The sequence below is a fragment of the Malania oleifera genome, chromosome 13 (genome assembly GCF_029873635.1).
Source record: "Malania oleifera isolate guangnan ecotype guangnan chromosome 13, ASM2987363v1, whole genome shotgun sequence".
Taxonomy (NCBI): domain Eukaryota; kingdom Viridiplantae; phylum Streptophyta; class Magnoliopsida; order Santalales; family Ximeniaceae; genus Malania; species Malania oleifera.
The window spans coordinates 1,181,922-1,202,300 of NC_080429.1; the positions used below are offsets into that span (position 1 = coordinate 1,181,922).

General features: G+C 35.2%; 1 protein-coding gene across 3 annotated transcripts; it reads right to left on the bottom strand.

Moving 5' to 3' along the window:
• Positions 1–1,394: 1,394 nt before the first annotated feature.
• Positions 1,395–20,073, bottom strand: LOC131146046 (serine/arginine-rich splicing factor SR34A). Of its 3 annotated transcripts, XM_058095316.1 has the most exons (14): positions 19,806–20,073; positions 14,413–14,676; positions 14,134–14,256; positions 11,586–11,651; positions 11,421–11,495; positions 11,216–11,345; positions 11,001–11,047; positions 10,857–10,914; positions 9,548–9,597; positions 9,375–9,431; positions 5,623–5,702; positions 5,479–5,550; positions 5,333–5,369; positions 1,395–1,756 (listed from the first exon to the last, which is right to left on the bottom strand). In XM_058095316.1, exons 3-14 carry the CDS (start codon positions 14,218–14,220, stop codon positions 1,736–1,738), a joined length of 780 nt encoding a protein of 259 aa, XP_057951299.1. In that variant the 5' UTR covers positions 14,221–14,256; positions 14,413–14,676; positions 19,806–20,073; the 3' UTR covers positions 1,395–1,735. The 3 variants fall into 3 exon arrangements, 2 of the variants coding, with proteins under 2 accessions (XP_057951299.1, XP_057951298.1); XM_058095315.1 differs by lacking the exon at positions 14,413–14,676; XR_009134212.1 differs by lacking the exon at positions 5,623–5,702 and having other exon boundaries at positions 1,717–1,756; positions 19,806–20,054.
• Positions 20,074–20,379: the final 306 nt, after the last annotated feature.

Sequence of the window (20,379 nt, forward strand, 5' to 3'; positions counted from 1 at the left end):
AAGACTGGCGAGAAAAAGAAAAAAGGTATTCTAAAAGAGTTGAAAATTAAGGTTTATTGTTATGCTTTAATTTTTGTTATTCAATGAGTATCAACATTTCATTTAATAGATTCAACATAAATTCACTATGTTTAGTCTAGATTAATATTTGATAATAGGAGCATATGCTCAAGTATGACTTAAACTAGTTTAAAGTATGTTTATCCCAAATAAGGGCACTCTTGAATTCCTTACGAGAGAAATAATTTAAGATCTCCTTAAATAATGCTGTTGCTTTAATTAAAAAAAAAAAAAACACACCTTATTATGATTTAACTTTAGTGTAACAACTAAATATATTAGTTTGTTTTATTGACATTTTTCTGCTATTTAATTGTAACGTTTCACTCATTTTGATTCTATTGGGGATATCAGTAGTGTATCACCCGTCAAAGAAATAGGAATGTGAGTGATCAAATTGAACTGTATGTTACTTGAACTCAACTTGCTCTATTGCTTAGGTTAGCTCAAATTTTTCATGTTCAAGATGAGCTCAAGCTACATGTAACTTGACTAGTCAAGATAGAGAATTCAAAATACTAGTAGTGAGCATAATCAGGTTATCGTAATTCTAATATTTTTATATAATTTAGTTGATATGTAATTCTAAAATACATATTTTTATTTTTACATATGCAACACTATTTTATAAACAAATTAGGAGCTTGAATTTAAGAACTCATATCGAGCAAAGTACGACAAAATACGTTTCCAATTTAGAATTTTTAAGTCAAGTCGAGCTCAAGTATCCTATTCAGGTCAATTCAAACTCAGCTGTCAACTACAAAACACCCTTATCAAGAACTCAAAAACAATAACTTTTATTCCATCTTTGAGTACCAAATTTACCAAGGTTGGGTTGGACTAAAGGGATGCAAGCTTATCAAACTCTTTTCCAAGGCTTCACCTTAACCTGCTTTGTGCTACACATCAGCCTAGTAGGACACGAATTTTGTGCCGACAGAATCTACTATAATTAAAAGAATTATAGATAATAACTAGCAAAAATAATAATGCAAAAGAAAAAAGAAAACAAAAATAAATCACCCGAAAGAACAAAGTATCATTTTGCACAAAACCATAAGATTCAAGCTTTTAAGTCTTAACTCTTCCTTCAGTATTACTACCAATCACTCATTAATTAATTTTTTTTTAAACTTTGAACTTGTACAGGACATTGTAGAAAGAATTGGAACAAGAAGTATAGCTTTAAAAAAGCAGAAGGCACCCATTTCAAATCCCTTTCTATAGTTGAGCAAAATATAGTGACCCACGCCCAGAATCAATCCAACGCTTTCAAGGCTTGCTTTCCCAATTCAAAATGCAATTTCACGAATAGCTAACAAATAACACACTTAGGGCCCTTCAAAATACTCTATTATATGCTACTTCAACAAGAAGAAACATTGACACGGTGCTTCAGAATAGTTCTTGAAATCAATCCACAAAGATTTCCAAAGAACGAAAAATAAAAAAGCAATATGCAGCAGAAAACAACAAATATGTTGGATGTTGTAATTTACTAAAATCCACTTAACACAGGTACACAGCTACATACATCTCCCAGTTTTCCACCCTTTTTTGGGCTCAAATGACAATTCTCAGTTCCACTCAAATTGCCAAAATATTGTTCCCTTAACTGCTTCATATTTTCCATCCAAGCAAGCTCAAATGAGTTCATACACGGACAAGGAAATCAACCACTATCAGATCTCACCTGAAAGATACAAAAAGGGCAATTGAATTAGAGGGACAAGGAATTTCAAGAAGAGGATGAAGAAGATGAGAGTAACATGCTATTCTTCTAGAACTCAAGCAGCAATTATTAAAAATATTGCATCACTATAGCTGAATGATTAAAAATCCAAAAACATTCCCTGAGCTATAATTCAACATATTTGTTGGTAGGAATGCCCCCCAAACCTCGTCAAACTTTCATCCAACATTGAAATAAGCTCGCATTCTTAAGCTATTTACAGATGAGCAGTTGTCGCTCTATATATATAAATATACGTGTGTGTGTGTGTGCGCGCGCACGCATGCGTGTGCGTGCGTGCGTGCGCGTGAGTGTGTGTGTGTATATATGCCTTTTCCAACTTTAATGTTACATTTAGTTCACCCGGAGTGGAAAAGAGTAGTCATTGTTTAAGAATAAAATAACTTGTGTTAAAGAAAATGTAGTGCCATTTTTTTGTCAAAACATACAAATATCAATGTCTATTCCTATATTATGCCACCTTAAACACCCACATTTTTATGTTCATTTGCCTTCAAATGATACCTCATTTTCTTTGTAACTATTATATTTCTATATAATGGCCATCCTATTCACATCCCTATAATATTCCATAAACCAAATGTAAATTAAAATGTAAATATACAGAAATGCATGCCAGGCATCTATCATTTGGCACCCATGTCAGCTTTCACAGTTGAGTGTTATACAAATAATTTTTTATGATCACCAATATTTTTACATTCTGTACACAATCCATAATGCAAAAGCATCTCTGGTAAAGGCGTAAAAGGCGCACTTTTTGGTCTAAGCATATGCCCAGCACAAGAAGGCACATGTCTTTTGGGGATTTTCACCTTTATAAAAATTGCGCCTTGGTGCATTTTGGGTAGAAAAAGCATTGAGGCCTTAATAACGCCTTTTAGACACTGGTAAATATCGAGTCAAAAAATTCCCATAGTGGCCTCTAGAAAGGTAAATGCTTGACAAACAGGCCTTTTCTAAATTTATGGGTTCTTGTAAATAATGGACCTAATGGCCATAGAGTTAGTTTTTGGCTTGATGTTAGGGGTGATGATAATGCTCTGGAAGAAACATACGCTTTATTGTTTAATCTTACTAGAGGCAAAGGAGAGTTCATGGCAGACATTTGCTCCATTGGGAGCTGCAGAAGGCACAGATGCAACTGGGAGAACTCTACTAGTCTAATTTGAGACCTAGCAGGGAAGACTTGGTTACATGGCTGAGATGCAGGGGGGCATGTCTGGTTGCCCTGGGAGTGCGAGGAGAAATCCAAATGGGAGATAACGAAGAGGGATTATTTTGATCAATAAGTGTTATTTATACAAGCTAGAAAACGAAACAGGCAACCACCTCCTCATTCACTGTACACTAGCTAGAGAGCTACGGAATTTAGTTCGGAACGGGTCAGTATAGCTTGCAGGACCCATAACTCAGTGAAGACGCTTCTGCAGCACTACAAATCATGTGCTCTATATGCCAGGGTAAGAAAGGTAAATGAAACTCCCATTATACTCCATGGAACATTTGGAGACACAGGTACAGAAGAGCAGGGAGCTTTTGAAGGAAAAGAGCCTGCATACAGATGATTAAGTATATAGTTATGGCACATCTGTTTTCAGAGTATTGGAAATTCTAGTCATGTTCAATTATTGACTGGGATTTTTTTTATTACAATTTTGTCCAGTTTTATGTAGATGGGTTCCCCTTGGTGCCGTATCTTTTTTCCCCCCAAAAAGGAAAAAAGATGTCATTGGGCACCAAGGGGGTGCCAAGCCAGGTACTAATTACCTACATTTCAAATATCAACAAGTCAACAAACCATAAGCTATTTTAGTGTAGCCCTCTATGTTGTGCCCAAGGGAAGGGATTCCTAAGGGGATAAGTACCAAGAACTCGACATGGGATGTATTCTTGCAAGCTAAAGGCAGTCAGGAAATTAGTTCAGGTTACTTCAAAGGCTTACTAAAAAAATAGGCATGCATCATCTACTTTTGAATGCTGAGATGGTTACTTTGTTCAAGTTCGCACTTAGCTGGGTATTAATAGAAGAACTTCTGGATCATACGTTGAAGTTAATTGGCTGGTGGCCAATGCACGAGCAATGACAAAGATTAGAGAAACATCAGTTGATTTGTGGCAGCAGTTTACAAAGAGAAATCGAGGCTGTACTGAGATCCTAGGGAAAGTAAAAAATGATGTGAGGGTTAAGAGTATATTATTGATAGGTTGTTTTAGATTGTCATCCAATTTGAGTTATGATTCTGTTCCACCAGTAAAGTGAGACTTAAACCCCTCCCTTATCCAACAAAAGGAAAAAAGACTCGGACACCAAGGAGATCCATAAAGGAAAAACCACCAAGTGCTCCATACTCTGATGGCCATATAAGATAAAAAGCATCAAGAACTCCTCAATCACTAAGTATTGCACCTTGAAGGCAGGCAAAATTGTCGCAGAAAATTATTGGTTTCCATCTGCTGAAGATCTTAATAAATTGCTTCTAAAAAAGAAAAGATTCTATGATTACATCCAAGTAACTCCAAAAGAGCTAATAGAACCCCAAATATTTCAGCAAGGAGGCATCACCCATCCCTGCAATCCCAACTGCAACATCAATTTGCAACACGAAATTCCTAACCCGGCAAGTGATGCAAGGAAAGAGCTTTATTCCTAATTCTCATATAAACAACTTCCCTGACAAAGAAATTAAAATTCAATGCTCATTTTTTGCCAAAAAAAAAACTGAAATCAAGTAAAATGTGAATCCATAGAGTTCGTTTCTAATAATTCATGAAAAACATTTTGACTTCAGCAGAAAAAGAACCATACAGTACTCAACAAGACATAGGCACAGAATTCGCCATATATTGATCCAATAGAATGTATCAAATACATACACCACCATTCCAGTTCCCAGTCATGAATAAATTGCTCAAGTACACTAGGATTCCAATGCATCTGATGATAAACACATCAGTGTGAAGGAAATATTAGATATGTAAATTCTAGTAGTAATTATTGTATTTGATTAGCTAGGCACAATGGTAAAGTTGTCACCGTGTTTGAGACGTGGAAACAGCCTCCGGCAAAAATGCAAGGTAAGGCTGCATATTATAGACTCATCGTGGTCCACCCCTTCCCTGGACCCCGCATACGCAGGACTTTGTACACCAGGCTGCCCTTTTTATTGGCTAAATCCTGTCAAGACCTAATGTTTCAGACTTACTAATTACTGTACCCGAATATCATTCAATCCAGGCCAGACAAATACTGATCAAGCTCAAGAATCTACAGGACCAAACACACCAACACAAAATGGCTAACATACCACCTCTAAATGGTCATCCATGCCTGCCTTGAATAGAGGGATAGGCCATGACTGCTCCTTTGAAAAAACAAAGGTCATTCTTCCTTGAACCACCTCCTAGAGGTAACCTTAAATTTTTATCAGCAAAATTTCATCCAATTTTGAAATTTCAATACTCTCAGAATTCTTTGCATGAGCAGATGCATGGTGTGAGAAACCAAAGGCATACCTGGCGAGGAGATCCTGACCGTGACCTTGATCTCGGTCTGCATAATTTAGAGAAAGAACATGCAATAATGTAAATATAGAGAAGAAACGGCACTAACAAAAGCAAATCACAGAAAGAGGCTAACAACATAAATAAGATCCAAATACCTAGAAAATTTAACAGGAGTTGCAGATCTAGATTTTGAAGCTGATCTGGAAACAGATTGTTCCAATGATTTGCTGCAGAATGAACCAGAAAATAACTCAAGATTCTGAAAATGAGAGGAGGAGCAAAAAATGACACTTCACTACCTCCTATGCCTTCTTAAACTCCTGCTTCTACTACGACTCCTACTTCTGCTCCTTGATGGGCTGCTTTCATTCCTCTTTACCTACTCAGTCCGCACAAAAAAGAAAAATTCGGACAGGCTTATCAGATTTAACCTATAAGGGTTTGTTTGGCAATTGGCATCATCCATATTTTCTGTTTTCATTTACTATAAAAACAGTTTGTTTACATTGTCAGTTTTCGGATTACCATTTTGGTTCTCAGCTGTTCTAAAAAAAAAAAATTAAAAAGTAAATTTTATGGTTTTCATTTGTCTTTGCTAACATATTTTAATATCCAGAATTAAATTTTTAGGATTAAACTGTAGGCTTTCTGAATCCGATCTCTGTTTTGATATTAACAAAGCACAAGTCGCTTATGTGTGTATTTAGTGATTGAATAAGTCTTTAATTCAAACACACACATAAAGTGAAGTAGAAGCCACGAGGAACTTCAAGCTTATCATCATTCTGGCATATTCCATTAAGACTGAAGAGCAAAAAGACGAAAACATTCATTTTTATTTGCATTGCATTTAAGTTCTTTTATTATTTAGTCTGTAATAATGCATACAACTGCATGATATGATTGCTCAGATGACCATAGGTTGACCATAGGACTCCTAACATTTCACCAAAAATATTTTTCTAAAATGACTAAAATCATACAAAATTTTTGGAATAGTTTTAAGGTCAGGGCAAAATATTAATTATTAATGCCCTCGGTTGACCGAACAATTCGAGCTTTAATCAGCTTGGTCGACTGAGCCACTGTTTGCCCCGGAGTCAAAATGTTGACAATAGCTCGGTCGACAGACCAATTTCAGTATTAATCAACTCGGTCGACCAAACCTTGGAAAAGTCAACAGTTTGACTTACTTTGGTCGACTGACCTGTTTTTAAACTAATCTTTCTCGATCGACTGAACTATAAAAATCTACTTTTCCAATTACGTGGTCGACCGAACTCACAGTATAAAAACACCATGATTGATCGAACTTCATGAATGGTAAACCAGCCTCTTGTCATGATCGACCGAACCCATGAAAGGTTTAGAAACACGTTAATATGGTCGACCAAACCTGCAGTGCAAATTTGCATCGGTCAACCGAACTTATAAAAGTGGTCGACCCGCCCTTACCCTTGGTCGACCGAACCTCTCGAGTTGAGTTAATTTTCAACGCCTAAACATGCTTAAATTTTAATTAAACAAATTCAAAAATACCAAGCATATCCCCAACGGTCATATTTTAAGTAAAATCTATTAATACCCCATCATAACCTCAAATTAGTAACATTGATTAACTTTAAAATTCTCACCTTTATTAATCAAAGTTTCCCCAAACCAATTTTTATAGTTAAAATCATTCTTTTGGGGCAAAATTTTTTATTCAAATCTCTCTCATGCTTTTACTTCAAAATCATTATTGACGAGAATATTTCATTTAGGACATTTTACTTGCACATACTTTTACTTGTTCTTTATGTTCTAGAAATCATTTTTTGAGGGTATTGCTTGTATTTCTCTCGATTATTTATTTGATAAATATTTTGGGAGAAATTATTTACAGCACAAATATTTTATTGAGTTTAAATTCCGAAATTCTCCAAATGATCTCTATTTACAAAAATATTTATAGGAAAACACAATACTCATATTTTCATATATTTCACTTGTGCATAAATTGTTAAATAAGCACCCTTACTCTACTAAGCAGATTGCATATCATATTAGAGTGCATTTTGTGAGCTTAAATGTGTACATCTCAGCTTATTGTTTGAAGCATGTAATATGCACAAAAATATTTTTAATATATCGATTGGGTTCAGCCCGAAATTAGACTGGAGTCTCAGTCTCGTAAGTGAGACCGGTTCAGCCCGTTAATTGAACTGGGTGTCTCCACCTCGTAAAGGAGACTAGTTGGGGTTAGCCTGGTAATTGAGTTGGAATTTTCCTCACCCCGTAAAAAGATGATGTAAACAGCTTCTGCTCCACCCGTTTAAGTGAGTAGGGATAGTGTAATTCTTGCGGAGTATGCCCAAGGCAAGGACGTAAACTGATTTGGCCGAACCTCGATAACAAATATTGTGTGTTTCTCTATCTCATTTACTTTTTGCACTTTAATTCTCATATGTGTATACTTGTTTATTTATTGTTATAATTATTTGCATGCATACTTTTGAGTTAAATGAGATATGCCGCAAGTGTATGTTTGAACGTAATAGTTTCATCATTTTTCATACATGCTATTATATTGAATGAGATATAAACTGTGGTAAATCGGCAAATATTTAAATTAGCCTAAAAGTTCTAAAACTCAATTCACCCCCCTCTCTTGGGATCATACTAATTCCAACATAAACCATTAATTTTATACATAAATAAATGATCATATGAATTTTAAAATAAAAATATCCATAAAATTTCAAAATAAAATTTTAAAAAAAAATCCAATTAAAAAAATAATTTTTTTACTGTTTTTCAATAGTCGTGCACAATTAGATTCCTCTTTGTAAAGCAAATTATGAAATATAACAATTAAGTAAAATAATTATACAAACTTTTATTTTTACTATAATATTTCAAATTTGAATTATTTTTTATTCTAATTATTTTTTAAATTTTAATCGATTTTTTTGTTGTTATTTGATTCAAGGACAAAAATGAGCATTTGTTCAATCAAGTTATTAATTTGCTTTAGTTTTAAAAATAGTAACCAAACAGATTACTAGCCTTTTGGTTTTTGGTTTTTAATTTCTATTTCTGGTTTTTAGTTTTCACTTTTAGTTTTTGTTCTTATAATTTTTTACAGTTATACCAAACAACCTTGAATTTATGAGCCAAACAGCACTGCTCTTCCATATGAATCATTGCTCACAGAGCATAGGCCAAAAGTTGAAATATTGATGAGGGGCTGGGAGACCAGTAGGGCAGAAGTAGGCAAGTTCTTTTCTATTAACACACAACCGCCACTGCCCTTCTGTATTTGATGGAAATTTCAACCACAACTGAATGCTGCAATTCCTCATGAGATGAGTGTCCAGAGGGGAAAACATTAGGTCCCAATCCGCTGTGGAAAACAATTTCATTTTTCTAAATACAAAAACACAACCTTGTTTTCCAATATTTTAACATTTGTATGAGAAAGCTATATCCAAAATATAAAAGTTGCCGAGATAAGAATGCTTAAATGGATGAGCGGCATAAGATTGAAAGGTAAATTAAGGAATGAACATATTCGCGGTAAGTTAGGAGTAGCTCCTATAGAAGATAAGATAAAGGAGGGACGACTCAAATGGTATGGACACTTGCAACGTAGGTCACATAGTGCGCCAGTGAAGAAGAGTGAGTTAGTTACTGTGGGGGGTAGTCGAAGGAGTATGGATAAACCTAAAATAACTTGGAGGAAGATAGTAAGGATTTAATATCCTTGAATCTGTCAAAAGAAATGGTTCATGATCACATAAATTGGCAGAAAATGATTCATATAGCCGACTCCACCTAGTGGGACTTAAAGCTTGGTTTTGTTGTTGTAGTCTGAGAAAGCTGAAAAAAAGAAATAATTCATTTTCTAGCTTTTCTATTCCAATGCTGGAAAACTACCAACCAAGGTTCCATTTCTGTTAGTTTTCGGAAAACTAGAAAAGGTAAAAAATAAACTATTTTTGACAAGTGAATGGGCCTTCCATTTTTTTGGATAAAAAATTAAATTTCAAATCTAGCAAAGAAAATATACCCGAATATAAGTCCTCGCCCAAGGATTTCGAAATTCAGTGTCATTAAGTTTCCGAATCTGAGTAACATAAAAACAGCATCAGTTAAATTAGAGCAAAACATATATATATAGATGTGCAATGCGCTGAACTATAAAAATTTTGTAGCATCCAAACCTATTTCTCAAGAACTTACAGCATATTTCATGTCTTCATAATTAGTATAATCAACCAGACCAAAAGTTCCTGAACAGATACAAACGCCCAAGAAAGAGAATTTAACAGATTAGAATTCATTCAAATTATCCAACAATTCAGTCATGACAATTCAAAAGGAACACAAGTGGCACAATTAGTGATGCCTCAGCGCAGAACTTAATTAGGTGTGGAAGGCAGCATGTGCACATGTGTAATAGAGTAACTGTGACATGGTTAAAAAAAAAAAAAACTACCTTTCCCTCCTCGAAGTAGGCAAGGAACATATTTATGCATAATGCACATCCATTATCAATAGACTCCACTAGCACTGATGAAAATGTTATCATGGAGATGAGAAACACCTTTCCAACATTAAGGAAATATATTTGAATAAAAAACATCCTCTGATTTTTAAAATTTTTGCCACGCACTGATTTAAAGGATTAAATAAGGAATGATTATTATTCTGCAAAACACCAAGAATTTAAATTTGATCTCATGCCCGGCATTTTCACTTAACAAGGAGTTTGTAGCAGATATATATAGTTTAGTCAAACATCTGTAGACGTGTAGCAACTCGATGGTAATAACTCAGTCTCAACTTCATGCCCATACTATTTGTAGCCTAATCAGGAATGATTATTATTCTGCAAAACACCAAGAATTTAAATTTGATCTCGTGCCAGGCATTTTTACTTAACAAGGAGTTTGTAGCAGATATACATTGTTTAGTCAAACATCTGTAGACGTGTAGCAACTGGATACTAATAACTCAGTCTCAACTTCATGGCCATACTATTTGTAGCCTAATCAGGATGTGAATTGTAACCATGAAGCCAAATATTACATAATATCTGTGTTCATTTTTCATATATTTTTCAAATAGTGTAAGAACGTTGTGAATTGCACTAGCGGTCCTGATCATCAGCGCTTTTTGTCAGGTTCAAGCTAACTCAAGCACTAACCTGTTGGTAGACTTCCCTTTACAATTACGAAGGCATACCAAAATTTTGTAGGTCCTAGTCCGCCAATACTTGGTATTTTCTTACAACATTCATATGCCTCACCAACAAAAAAATTGTCAAGAGATGTTCAATTCGTCAGCATGTAGTATGTACCAAATAAATCTGCAATATGCTAGTCAAACTTAGTCCTTGTCTTAGTTTTTATATCTTTACATTTGAGCACCTTGAAGTCGAGTGCACCTGGTCCAAGTTTCCACATTGCAGTTTCCACATCCTTTAATTATACTTGGAGGCCATCAATTAAAAAAATAAAAAAAGTTTTAAACAGATAAGAAGTCATACCATCACTGTCTCGGGAAACTTCAGCAAAACATACATCACCAGCTTTTCGCATGTGGTCCTGGAATTAATTTATTACCAAGGTGACCACCATGACCGCATAGAGACAAGAATAAGTTACTTGATAGTGCAAATAAGTCATCCCACCTTCAAATCTTGCCAAGAAGCAGAAGACGGGAGCCCACGAACAATAACTGCTCACCAAAATCAAATATGCAACATGAAATTTTTTAGCTCATTTACAAAACAGTAGTTAATAATGATAATGATAATAATGAATGAGGGTATTATAAGAGATAAAGCAGCAAGCCAAGAGCTTTCATGCACAAGTATGGGATATTATCCATTAACCCAATTTGGACCTCGAAATTCAGAATGCCGTGAAATGCCGAAGCGACCATTGCTGCCGCCGCCGCCGCCGCCGCTGCCTCCATAGCCACCACGACGATCACTGGAAGATAATTGCCCCCGGCCACCATGAGCAAGCTCAACCTGCAGAAACAAGAGATCAGAAAGAACAAGAAAAATATGGAATCAAGATTAAAATAGGTGGAAAGCTCTCATTACCCTTAGACGACAACCATCAAAGTTATGGCCATCACGACCCCTGATTGCATCTTCTGCATCCCGATGACTCTCAAACTAGAAATCAAACAAAATGTAGACAACAAATGATCCAAAAGAATAAACATTGAACTCCATGTTTCAAAGTGAAAACAAGTAAACAACTACCTCCACAAAACAGTAACAAGGAGGGCGAGGTGGAATTTTCAGTTCAATGTCCAATATACGTCCATACTGCAGAGGGAAAACAATTAATGCTTCAGAAATCCAGAAAGGTGTTAAGAAATTGGGGACAGAAATTAGAAGATAAATTTGGTTAACCTTACAACCTACTATGGCCAAGCCACTACAACTACAAAATAGAATGCATTGAAACATAATATTATGTTCAGAACCATAGTTGTTAGAATCTGATGATTTGCGATTCGATTCATGACTCATATCAATTCCACACCAAATTGATTTGAATCTTGCTAGCGAATCTAAAAACAACTGAATCATTGGCAAATCTATTGATTCACCTAGTGAATATAAAGAATCAATCTAAATCCATCAATTCGCACAATTCTAGGCCTATTATGTCTTCATAGACCCAATTGGTTTTAAATCCCAAAAACAACATTCCTTTTTTTATTGCTTTCATTTTTACATGATTACATTCCATTCATTGTCTAGTCAATTTTGTGTAAAAAATAGGAGAAAATAGAAAGTTAGGTCTTATGCAGCCTTCACAGAACAAATCTTCACTCTTGGAGGAGTATAGTGCTCTACTTCTACCATTGAGAAGAAGGGGCAGAACACTCATTGGCTAAGGTGGTACTCATGTTTCATTCTGTTGTTAGGATTCAAAAGTTGGTTTATTTTCAGTCGTTTTTGTTCAAATATTATTTCTAATTGTTGATAATTGTTATCAACAATTAAAATAACTACTTATTTATGCATATTCTTTTTCGGCATTTTATTAGTTTTTCTTTGTTCCTTCCATAAACACCATAAAGTTCATATTTTTTTTATTACTATTTCTCAACTCATTCCCTTACTTTTCATTTGTTTAGGGAAAGCATACACATGGAATATGATTTTTTTTATTTTCAAATTTTAAATGTATTTTATTATTTTTCTTGTTGTAATATATCAATATATGCATGTCATTTAGAATTGATATTAGAAATTTGTACCAATCTTATGATTCAATTTGATTCTCGATTCTCAAAATTGGAATTACAATTCACGAGGATCATAACATCTTAGATATAAAGAGAAAATTGGAAAAAAAAAATAGCAAGTAACAAGTAAATAGAATATAGTTGTTCCTTCACACGCACTTTAAAATAATTGTGACATAGATTGGCACTATGAAATTTACATTCACTAAAATCAGTACAAGTAGCATATTTTGGAACAAGGTGGTTCAAGAAAGTACTCAAAAATCTCCTATCATGCCAAAACAATCAGTTCATAACAAACTCATGATTTGATTAAAAAAAACTGTACATCAACCATCATTTTCAAATATGTTTTAAGAGTTCTTAAAACACAAACATACACAGAGGAGGCACCAGAATCGCGCATCCTGCATGACCCACCTATGCGAAGAATACCTCCACCATACATCTGATCTCCTCCCATTAAATATGACCCTCCAATTACCTCTCTCTCTTCAGATCACAGATCGTAGACCCCTGCATCTGCCCTCAACTCTGCCTGCCCAGAAAAGTGCGTGTGAATCCATGAAAGAACCCAATAAAAGTTTGTAATTTCAAGAAATTCAGTGGGATTTTCTCAAGTTGAAAACCAATGGTTCTAATTCCACTTCCACACAGTTTCCACCGGATAATCACAATCCATTAGTCTCTGAATGGGACTTTCAAAGATAATCCCTGCACTTCATCACGCTTCACACATCTAAAAACCCACCATTTCTGAATCGAGATGCGTGTGTGAGAGAGAGAGAGAAATAGAAAGAGAGAGATCGGGATGTTTATAACGGAGGTTTTTGCACGCAGGATGGGTCATGCGACACGTGTTGTCTTGATACCACCTGCGTGTATGCATGTGCATGCCCGTGTGTATTTGTTGTCAGCAACTCATCATAGCGTAGCTAATTCTCTCGGTCAGTGCAATGTTAACTGTAACTGGTAAGAGCAACTTAGCCATACAACAGCAAAGAGCTATTTTGTTTCTAGAACATCTTTTGTAATAATTACCATCTTCAGTTACTGCATCACCTGTTTTTGTTTCCTTAATTTTCTTTTCACCATTTTAAAAGGACCTACTCATCTTTATCAACACAGATGGGTTGCTCATCTCCATAACTCCATCTATATTGATATTGATGAACAATGATTGGTTCAATATAACCTTCAAGAGCTAGAACTAAAAGAAAAATGGAAGGTTAGGTTTTTTTTTTTTTTTCCCATTGTTAACCCTCATTTTACCTCAAAATAGGGAGCTAAATTAACTAAATATGCACATATAATGTTCACACGACTATGTCATCAGGGAACAGCAAGGCATAAAAATAATTGTAAACAATACAAAGCTAAAAACATGAAGTTAAGGGGGCAATTAACAATATTTAGAAGAAATAGATTAATAACTCTCTAAGGTTCAATAATAGAAGGAAGGAGTGTAAACAATAGCTGACTCAAATAATTATGATCATATCTAACTACCACCAAAGACAGATTGCAAGAAATGATGATCCAACTCAAACCTTGTAAAACAGATCTTCAACTTCCTTTTCTCTTATATCTGAGGGCAGGTTGCCAACGTAGATTGTGCGACTAAAACGACCGCTCATTTTTTTTCTCGGAGATAGTCCAGTGAACAAGTTTCACTGCATAAGAAAGAAAAAAGTGGGTAAATGTCAAGAATGACCTCTCATTTTTTGTAATTTAAATACTTCATTCTATATCATTATCCAATATTTGATCACCATGTACTTAGTTTGACAATAACATAATTAAAGCAAAACCAAAACTATGAAGCAAACCAAGAGAGCAATCCTCCAGGTGAGCGGTGCTCCACAAGCTCCATTGCTCATATGCTCCAAGATGCTCCACAGCTATTAAAATTTTGAAATAAAATTTGGTCTCCTCATCCTCTCTCAAAATTTTGCAGATGTATAGATCTTCTGAGAGTGAGCAAAACCTCCAATAAAAAATAAATACCCACAACTCCAACCAGATTTCTCCCATTCCCTTTCTACATCCCTATGTATGACTGCAAAGCTCATATTTGTCCAAGCGCCAGTCATCTATCATAAAGAAAGCATCTGTGTCATGAGATGAGGTAAGATTGACATATATCTATGCATTCACCTTACTCAGATTTCTCTAACTACATTGAAGAAAATGATCCCAAAAATAATACAAAGTGTTACCCTTGGTTTTCTGATTGTCTACAATCGATGCAATTAAAAATGAAGTCTTAGGTCTATGTGCATAATTGGGAAAAATGCATTTGTTATTTTTTTATTTTAGAGTCCATAAACAAAAATTACATAAGAAAACTCTCACCCGTAGTCCACATTCAAGTCATGATACGGCATCACAGATAAAGGTACAATAATAAACATCTCTTTCCATAATAAACATATATATATATATAATAAAATAAAATCACAGGTGTATTGAAAGAGAAAGTATCTTGAAACTGAGGGGAATCAGTATCTTAAAACACATAGCTTAACCCCAAAAAGTGAGGGAATGCCAATCCCAACCAAGAATAAGCTGAATCCCACCTGCACCAGATAGAATGAGTTTTTCGATGAAAAAATGAAAATACAAGGCCAGGGACAGGACAGGGCCAGGGCAGGGGCATGTGCACGTGCAAGTGGTAGCACTTAAGCATGTGAAATCCCTTCCCTCCCAAACTCTTGAGTAGTGTTTGGGAGCATGGATTTGGAGGCTTGAATTTGGAAGAAACTCAATACAATTTTGTACTACATTTTTGTCCAAATCAACACAAATCTGAACGCAAGGTCGGAAATCCATGCTCCCAAACACAATGTGTTTATTTACTATGATAAACTCAATGACACATACAGATCACATAGTATTAGAAGTATTTTTAAAATTCTATATGATCTGTTATAATTCATTAGTGTTGAGCCAAAAAAAGGTGTTTTTAGATTTACAGTATAGATCTTTTAATTCAAATGAAAAAAAAAAAAAAATTTTATGGGGTAAGATGCAGATATTCATAGTTAGCCATGGGCAATGGCAGGTGGGGGAAGTTATAACTGATGCACATAGCAGGAATGGCATGAGGCACAGGTTCCCCACCCCATATTCGCCCCATTGACATACCCTCAGAAATGTCACAATAGTAGAGCAATTCCCTTATTTTGCAAGGAATTCTTAGCAATCTTAAAATGAAAACATCACCAATCATCCTGAGGAAAGAAAAAAAGTGACAGAATAATGCAAGACAAGCAATTCTATTTTTGAGCTTCCTTCTTCTTTTGGGGTTAGGGATATGAGGAGGGGACGTTGCATGAGATTGTCCTTAAGATGCAACTCTAGGAACATGCCAAAATTATAACCATTACAATATTTCCAACACACCCAGACAAGAAAAAGCATTCTTAAGATTCTACAATTATCACTTCGAGTGAAGAAGATGAATTGAAGGAGTAAAGACTAAAGAATCAACTTTAAATCAATTTGTTATTTTAATATTTCAATAGTAAAATTTACAACATAGTAAACATTTTAGTTCAACCTAGTTCCAGTAGATCCAATCAGATCCCAATTGAATTAAAAAAAAAAAATCATTTTAAACAAAAAATCCTATAACTCTTTTCTCAAGGCTTTTGGAGTCAAAATACACACCAAAAAAAAAAAAAATTGTTTCAAAAGTTCAATTAAACAAAATATTCTGAAACTCTTTTCATAGGTACATATATTTGTGCGTTAAGAGGAGCTGTGAGTGTGTTTTATGCTTGTACATTAGGCCCCATAATCATTCAATGTCCATCAAGATATTTTAATTTATTCATTTATTTTGTTTGTTTTACCTAAAAACATGTCATTTACAAGTTACAACTAATCCCAGAAACTTGTGCCAAATCTCCCAATTCTTGGTTCTCAATTCAAAAAATTAAAATTTCAATTCACAATTCAAACCTGGATTGGAAATTGTACAAAAAAAGCTCCCACTAATGTGCATTCAAACATCTTAGCATACACTTTTAAGAGGTATGCTATGAACCCAAGCTGCTTGCAAGTTGCAAGCACATAAGAGTCAAACCAAAAGGATTGCAGTGCCTGATGCCAAGAGTACGACCATTCAAAAAAATACTAGGTATGACAAAGTCCAAAATATATACATTTGGGCATAAGCGATCTTCCATTGAAGCATAAATCATAACTGAAACACAGTGCCCAATGAAAGGGAAATAGTTTCACTCTGTAGAAGATATGAAAACCGAACATGTAGGCGACAAAATATTGTGGCTGTCACAATAAAAACAATGGAAGCAATGATGTTGATGTGGCAGCAATAGCTTGGTTAGACAAGGCATGTCCACTTTGAAGGCCTACTTAATCCACAAATGTTAATTATGGATATTGCCATGTTGTTAAAACAACTGAAAACATAAAATCTTGTTTTCAGTTTAATCGAGAACAGTTGAAAACGGACAACAAAAATTTTCTGACAATTTAAACAAATATGTTTCATTATTATAGAGAAATGAAACAAAAAACAGACAATAAAAATAATACCAAACCAACCCTTATATTTTGTGAGTTAAGAGCCTCTTATTAAATTTATCACTGTTGGATATCAGTTATGATTTTGGGTCATGGTATGCTTTTGCTTAGATTAATGGATAAAATCCAAACGATGATCAAAGTTTAGTGAAACATTTGGCCACTATCTTTGACCCCCAAGTATTAGGAGGCACAAAGTTTTTAAATGCTTTTGCTAGTCAAACTTGGTCACCAAAATGCTTAGCCAGTGCTTTTGATTAACAAAGGTTAGCTGTTCTGAGTAAATGATATAAGAAACTTATTTAATTAGGTTTACTGAATGACAATTTGAGTTTGGATTTATGTGAATATGGTTGGCTCTCGTCAAGGAAACATCCTCTCTCTGTTTCTCTCCTCTCCTCCTTTCTCTAATGCTGTAGTTCTCTCCAATCTGCAGCAAGGAAACACATCCTCAAACCTAATTTTTTCTTTCAATCAGCAGGCCAAAAAAAAAAAAAATCCCCTTCCAATATGCATGCTTCCACCACTAGTCCTACTAAACAAACCCTCCAATGCTCCAGAGATTCCTCCAACCTGTCTCCTTCGTGCTAGTTGCTGTCCTGACCCTGAAACTTGTCTCCTCACTGCTGCCCACAGAACAGCCCCTTTTCAGCCTTAAAGTAGTTCCATAATCTGACCAAAATGCAGTGTAACCTCTATCCAACCTTTTTTCTTTTAAACTGACGACAATGCACTTGCTTGCAGCCTTTGCTTATGTTTTCCAAGCTTTGTTGCATCAGATTTGGAATCAGAGCAAAAGATCCAACTTTCTTCAACTTAAAAGTCCTATTTTAACCTATCACCATGGTTAATGCAGATATTCAATCAAAATCAAAATTATTGGGCATCTAAAAAGATTATGAACAAAAGAAAGATGATCACTGTTCAAGTTTTAAATTCCTCGTAAACAAAATTTGGTTATGTTGTGGAAATATGTCTTTAAGAGTTTAAGGCGTGTATGAATGCTCTTCGTAACAGGCAAAAAGTAGTTGTTTCATCCAAAGTGTGGAGCTTTGGCATCAGTAACTCAATATCAAAAATTAAAACAAATTTGCCACTGCATGCCTCATAAAACACCATGCCACCATCTGTACCAGAAGGAAACAACAACAAAATTGAGCAACAGTAAATATCCCCTTTACAACCACCGCGATTTGTTGAAAGAGCTGATGTAGATGATTGAAATAGGGAGCTTGATTAAGGAGTCGGGTTGGTTGATAGTGATTTTTATGAGGGCAGCAAAGCAGATGCCGTCCTCAACAGGTACACAGTCTCTAAAGTCACTTTGGACGGTATAAAATGAATAGAACCCAGAATATCTATTTTGTCAGAGACTACATTGAAGGGAAAACAGGACAGCATGTGTGGTAGATGAAAGAGCAACCAATACCAGACTACATTAAAGGGAGAACAGGACATCACGTGTGTGCTTGATGAACGAAAGGGGGGGGGAGGGGGGAAGAGGACCTTCCCTTTATAAATTACAGGCCCACGCAAATTCTCACAAATCCAAACTTGAATTTATCAGGAAACATAACTTGGTAACCAGGAAAGCCAACCAGCTAAGCAATTTAGGTAAGTTTGACTAGCAAAAAGAATCAACAACTTGGTGACTAAAAATACTTGGGGACCATTAAATCAAAAACTTGTTAAGTTTAATTATACTTTTATGTCTTATCTTCTCCGGGACTCTAGCCATTAAATCTAACCAAAAACATAATTTGATTGGCAATTGGACCCACAATCCAATAACTAAAAATGTACTACATTATATTTGACTCACAAAATGTAAAGAACCATGAAAAATAAACAATATTAAGTTTTCAAGCATTACAAAGGACACTGCCCTTTGCACCAAAAGTTCTTCCAGCATGGCGTAGTGGCTAATGGTCTCATTAGGACTCCGAAGAGGGTACACTCCAAAAGAAAGCTATAGTCAGTACATCAAATGTGCACAAAGCTATTTCTAGCCACTTTCTTGTGGCAAAGCAACAAGACTTGCCCAATCCAAAGCTCCGATCTCCCTTCATTTCCAAATGAAGGAACAAACCCACACACCACCCAAGTTACCATTAGTCCTCCACCAATACCCCATCAAATATGTTTTTGCTTCAAACCTTCTCCTGCCCTTCCTTTCACCGCAATTAACAGATAAGTGCATTCACCTGCAATAGGGGGCAGTCCAAAGCACCGAATGCCTAAAACGGCATTAAACCCAACGTTCACAGGCTGCACTAAGTGTTAAGTGTTGCTTCTCAGCCAAGTGTATTGCCGCGCAATCATCTAGGTCTTTCTATAAAAACTAAACACAACCCCCCCACCCCCCGCCAAATCGGATAGCGTACATCTGTTTCCAAAAATTAAATTAGAAGAAGAAAAAAAAAAAGTTACTAAGAAATGGAGAAAGCGATTGAGATGAGCTGATTTAGCCGCATGAATCGAACTCTTTTGAAACTGAGAAATGCAGGAATCGATGCATAGAGTGCCGTGACAGTAAACCAAAATCAAGCATCGTAACACAGAAAATAAAAAGAAGAAACGCAGTCTGTTTATCAAATGGAATCAACAACAACACGAATCACAACTCAAATAAAGGCTTTTGCAATGGGGCGAGTGAAGAGCATCATACCGGAGCTGAAGGACAGATGGTTCGAGCAGACCCCGGTGCTCGCCTTCCTTCGTGTAAACACAAGTCCTCAGACCCTAGTATTTGCCGGTGGAATGAACATAAATCGAGCTCGCGAGCTAGGGTTTGCTGCGGAAAAAGGTGAAACTCCAGAGGCACAAATGAACGAAAGAAGATGGGGCTCAACTCGACCTGTTAACCTTTAATCGCTCTTCTAGTATTCCTAGTTCTAGGACCGTTTCGTTTCTTTTGTTTTTCACACAAACAAGACGTCCATATATATATATATATATATACATATCTGAAAATTTTGTCAAACATAATAATATGTTATATTAGAAACGCTACTTAAACTTGAGTAATTCAAAGAAAATCAGTAGATTTCTCATTGACAAATATGTATTATCGCTATAATAAATATAATGCAACATAATGAGTATTAGACAATTTTTAATTTTTTTGATGCATTATATAGATATTATATTTATTAAATATACGGATATATATATGATAAGTATCGACTAGCGTTTGAAAATGTAAATTTTGAGGCTTTCCAATCACAATAGGTATATATCAT

Excerpts from the sequence above, each read along its gene's own strand:
- LOC131146046 (XM_058095315.1), bottom strand. The coding sequence starts at position 14,220 with ATGAGCGGTCGTTTTAGTCGCACAATCTACGTTGGCAACCTGCCCTCA. Across the intron at positions 5,551-5,622 it reads AGTTTAAGAAGGCATAGGAG|CAAATCATTGGAACAATCTG; the intron begins GTAGTGAAGTGT and ends TTCATTCTGCAG. Across the intron at positions 1,757-5,332 it reads GGTCAGGATCTCCTCGCCAG|GTGAGATCTGATAGTGGTTG; the intron begins GTATGCCTTTGG and ends TGTATCTTTCAG.